This window comes from Corythoichthys intestinalis, chromosome 1 (genome assembly GCF_030265065.1).
Source record: "Corythoichthys intestinalis isolate RoL2023-P3 chromosome 1, ASM3026506v1, whole genome shotgun sequence".
In the NCBI taxonomy this organism is placed as follows: Eukaryota; Metazoa; Chordata; class Actinopteri; order Syngnathiformes; family Syngnathidae; genus Corythoichthys; species Corythoichthys intestinalis.
In genome coordinates, this window is record NC_080395.1 from 48,361,456 (window position 1) to 48,366,436 (window position 4,981).

The 4,981-nt window shown below is 42.6% G+C and overlaps 1 protein-coding gene across 1 annotated transcript; it reads right to left on the reverse strand.

Moving 5' to 3' along the window:
• Positions 1-283: 283 nt before the first annotated feature.
• On the reverse strand, positions 284-2,676 carry dtwd1 (DTW domain containing 1). Its single transcript, XM_057847346.1, has 5 exons — positions 2,581-2,676; positions 1,835-2,064; positions 1,575-1,712; positions 1,237-1,492; positions 284-1,156 (listed from the first exon to the last, which is right to left on the reverse strand). The coding sequence occupies exons 2-5, from the start codon at positions 2,051-2,053 to the stop codon at positions 906-908; spliced, it is 864 nt and encodes a 287-aa protein (XP_057703329.1). The 5' UTR covers positions 2,054-2,064; positions 2,581-2,676; the 3' UTR covers positions 284-905.
• Positions 2,677-4,981: the final 2,305 nt, after the last annotated feature.

Below are 4,981 nucleotides of genomic sequence, written 5' to 3' on the forward strand. Positions count from 1 at the left end.
GGTTGAATCTTCACCCTCCTGACCAATTTTCTCTCAGCAGCAGGTGGCAGTGACAAAACAGTGCCATGCACTTTATACTTACAAACAATTGTTTGCACTGTTGCTTTTGGGACCTGCAGCTGCTTTTAAATGGCTCCAAGTGACTTTCCTGACTTGTTCAAGTCAATGATTCGCTTTTTCAGATCCATGTATGTATATTTTTGACCCAGCAGATTTGATCTTTTTCTGTTAACCCATAATAAAGTCATAAAAGAACCAAACTTCATGAATGTTTTTTGTTGTAGTTTTTTCTAAAAAAAGTTGCCCGTTTGTTTTCACGAAGGCAAACAAAATAGTCCATTGACCTGTTTTGAAGCGACAGGTGTTTCGTTTGGAGATGACATTTAAGCTTGCTTGGCACCATGGCGCTAGATAGCTGCCCGTGTCGCGTTCAAGAACTACTGATTTCTTGCCATCAGCAACCTTGCGGTCCTCGACAATGTGTTGGAATAAAACACTGGGGGGATTGACGGTCGTCACGTATGGATAAAATAGAAAGGACGTGTCTGATCAAATGATGTATTGTAGACGTGATGGGGTCCACATTGTCGTGGACAGCAAGGTGGCTGATGGCTAGAAATCCGAGCAGTTCTTGAACGCAACACGAGCAATGCCTGGCTCATCTGCACTCACTGAAACTGAAAACTTTTTACCTCTTCCTTCCCTCCTATTGCAGTTCCGCCAGATGACGTTAAAAAACAATGCAACATTGGATAATTTCTCACGGCACACCTGACTAGTGTGCCGCGGCACATTGGTTGAAATGCACTCTTCTACAGTGATGATGCGTGCCATGCCTTTCAGTCATTGGGAATCCTTAACATTTATTCCGAACGCTCAAACAAATGTTTTTGTCCTTTACAAAATCAAATTGAGTTCACTTTGGCTTTATAGTCTTGTTTTGCCTCTTTAGACTTGTTGACAACTGTGTGCAGGTAAGAGTAAAAGAAGAGAAGGTTATCATATTCTCCACTGTACTCCTGAGCAAGGCACTGCTCGTGGAAGTCCTTGAGAAAATAATAGATGGCTTCGATCGTGGCTAGGTAAGTGTCGGGTTTGCCCCTCTGAGAGCGCCAGAAGCACGTTTTCCTTGTCTTCAGCTCAACCTGGAGCAAGTCTGAAAGGTGGCAGCACAGAGTGGTGATGTTAAACTCTTGGCTGAACTTTCCTCTACAATACAAAACAACTTTTGAGTACCTTGTAGTCTCTCATCTGTGCTGATTTTGTTGGTCTGGTTCCATGTGCTGTCGATGAAGACCACCCTCTGGAGGGGATTCGCCCTTGATTCCGAGTCAGTTTCATCTGGGGGCCCTGACCCCAGATCTTGCGCAGTATTCTCTATTTTCCGCCTCTTTAACCGGGGGCCACGTGACCTGCTGTCAGTCCTCTCGCGTAAACACTGCATCATGTCTTGTACTGTGACGGCACTTGGACCGGGAAACACCAACACAACCTGGTGGGGGTGAGAAAAACAGACAGCAGAATGTACGGTTTGAATGTTTTACACTTCAAGATCAAAAGACGATTAAACTCACTTTGTCTTGATCATACTCTGGAATGCAGGGGTACGTATAAATAGTGATGTCGTTAGGCGCGAGGATCTTGGCATGAACCGCCGTGCTCTTGCCATCTGTCTCGTTGGGGTGCTTGATGATGTCGATCTTCAATGGAAGCTAAACGCAGACGACATTGGTAACCACACCAAACGTAACATTTCATAAAACTGACACAAAAACCATCACAGACTTGAACCCAAGGCCGAAAAGAACAAACAATCCCAAACCTTTCTACTGACCTTGACAATGGGGATTTCTTGCAGACTGACGTCCACTAATAAGCAGCATGTGTAGCAGAAGAACATCCTTGATCCTCCGCATTTTGCACATTTTGACCTGCCCCTCTCCTGCACTTTCTCCAGCACTGCGTGCGATGCTAATTTTAAGCCTTGAAGAAGCGGCTTGGACAGCACGTGAGCGCTTGCGGAATCACTGCAGCCTTCCTCCAAGCTGCTCATGTTTGCTCCTGCTAAATGTTAATTGTACAGATGAGAGAATGTGATCAGATTTTAGCTGTGCAACAGGCACACATTTGGCTCAAGTTAAGACATTGATGGTACTTTTAACATTGAACTGAATGAGAAATCCTGTGACTTTTAAGTCAATTAGCTTGATTGACTAGACAACCAGGGCACAGCCCACTTAGAAAGCACTACATATGTACTTAATGGGGCGAGGAGCGCACTAATAGATGCACAATAAAATGGTTATCACTGATTAAAGAATTACAATTTTTTTCCCACTCATGGGCCGACCTTATGCACAGTAGTAGAATTCCATGAGTAAATAGTGAGGCAAAACTGCAGGTGTGACAAAATTCAAATATTTTTGCACAACAAAATCGAATAGTATCCCATATAATTGCAGGTGTAACGTTAAACCACGTGAGAATAATGTCCAAGATACAACATTTGTGTACATACACATGAAACTGGCTTGCTTAGTTAGCGGATGCATGAAAACTGTATGCATTTAAGTAACTTACTGTTCACAATCACACAGCAATGACTTAGTAGGTGTGAGAAGGGTGGTGCAGGATTTTTTAGCAGCTCTTTCAACTTCAGCTAACGTTCTTCCGGTTTCCAACCAGAATAAAATAGACCGCGCGCATACGCCGAAATGCACGTAAAGGCGCCGCCATATTGAATGTGGTAAGTGGTGTGATTTACCGTTTGCATAAACGCTGCGTTACATGTTGTCTATTTCTAAATCAAAGCTTATACACTGAGAGATGTAATAACCGGGTTTGTTTTAATGTTTGACTGCTTGAAATGTTATAGAAGTTCAGCTTTCTAACGGACATTACGAGAAGACTGCGAACGTCGCCATTTTAAGTTTTTAGTAACTACAAAGTACAAATCCCAGATTGCACCACCACAACCACCCGCGCTCTTTTTTATGTATTTAAATCAGGGGTGTCCAAACTTTTTGCAAAGGGGGCCAGATTTGGTGTGGTAAAAATGTGGGGGGCCGACCTTGGCTGACGTCCTTTGCGTAGAACAATATATTTAAGCAAATTTTAGCCAGCCATTCTGTGTGTCACATTTGCTTTATTGTTTTTTTAAATTAATAATTTCAACAATCTTGCAACTAGCCTTTGTGGCGTTGTCTTTAGACTTTCGGGCTCTTGCGAAATGCTGCTGCTGTAAAATTAAACTAGTTTCAAGTTGCTTCAATTTCTCGCTACGGATCGTCCCTTTAATCTTTTTGTACATGTCAGCGTGTCTTGTTTGGTAATATTGCCTAACATTGAACTCTTTAAAAACAGCGACTGTTTCTTTGCAAATGAGGCAGAGACAGTTGTTGCGTATTTTAGTGAAGAAATAGTCCAATTCCACCTATTCTTGAAACGTCAGCAGTTACAGTCAACTTTCTTTTTTTTGTTGATTGTCGCCATTTTAGAAAATTGGGAGTAAAGGGTCACACGGGGTAATGTTAGAGTGCTGCTGCCTTTTACTGGGTAAATTAGGAGCAGCATTTAGTGTGTAGGTTACTTCATATGCTGGTAGCAGTACTGCTGACCAATTTATTAAGTCTGTGTGCGAGCCAGACATTATTGATTTTATGACACTGGCTGGGGGCCGGATGAAATTGTCCATGGGCTGCATTTGTCCCCCGGGCCGGACTTTGGGCATGTCTGATTTAAATCACTGCTATGTTGTCAGATTCGCACCTCCTGCCTGGGCTATTTTCAAAGACAAGACGGGGCTAGAAAGAAATGCATTGGGCTGGTTGAGATTTAAAAAAAAAAAAAAAAAACTGGGCTACTTTTGACAGAGGTTTCAGAAGGCAGCGTTTTTGATTAATTTTTGCAGTCAAACATTTTTTACATCCCTTGAAGTTCAGATACGTTACTTGCCACCAGCGGTGTCTTCGTATCGTACTGAACTGGAATTTTTAGCACCTGTCGTCATAGGCTGAGTTTGACTTTTGTGGCAGGGGGGCAAAACATGTTGATGACCCTGAAACTCAGTGTCAGCAATAAAATAAACAAATTCAATGCATTAATTAAATTTAATTAACTAATAAGATATATTCTCGGATAGTAGCTTAGCCCATCCTTGTACATACAGGCATCCCAGCTGTGTGTGTGTGCGGGTGTCTTCCCTAGTGGAGAAGATGCCGCATCCTTTTTGACTGAATATTCCAGCCAGGAATATTTATAATCATACATTGAAAATGAGGGGTTTACTTGTTGTTGTAATATGTTGTTTGTTTCCCATCATTTTTGAGGGGAATTCTAAATCAGGCGGCGTAGGACAGCTATGCTTATGGCCAAGGACGTCGTCCATTGAATATGGTATGCCCGGTGGTGGCTCTGTTGTACAATTAGGCTAGGTTCATACTACAGGTCTTAATGCACGAATCCGATCTTTTCGTGTTTTTCCGACTCGAGGCAGGCATTAACTTGACGGTCTGAACGGGACATGTCGCATAGAAGTGGACCATTTCAAATCCGATCTGAGTCACTTTCGTATGTGGTTCAAATCCGATCTGGGCCACATTTTTTCAGAACGTGACTGGCACCTTGTTGTGATTTAGGGCTATAAAAATAAAATTGAATTGAACTGAATTGAGGAGAAGAGTGCGGCGTGAGAGTGAAGTTGGCGGTCGCATGTTGCAGCAGTCCGCTGTTATTTTTGTTATTGTTTTTTTAACTGTTGCCACAATAAAGCGAAGGAAGCCATCATTCACTCCTCTCCTTTCTATTTCACTATTCGGGCTATTACAATATGTTCTGGGACCTGTCCACATGCCGTCATCCCTGCGCTGTCATATGTACTTTGCGTTCCGGCACCTTATGATTTACAAATTAAGCACTGTTCCACAACAGTTGGCAGCTCTGCTTTGACAAAGTCATCAGTCATCTATCCAAAAATCACACT

Bases quoted from the DNA above. Each gene is read 5' to 3' on its own strand.
- dtwd1 (XM_057847346.1), bottom strand. From the start codon at position 2,053: ATGAGCAGCTTGGAGGAAGGCTGCAGTGATTCCGCAAGCGCTCACGTG. The intron at 1,493-1,574 runs GTGAGTTTAATC...CACCCCCACCAG, and splicing joins CAGAGTATGATCAAGACAAA to GTTGTGTTGGTGTTTCCCGG. The intron at 1,157-1,236 runs GTACTCAAAAGT...GCCACCTTTCAG, and splicing joins CACAGATGAGAGACTACAAG to ACTTGCTCCAGGTTGAGCTG.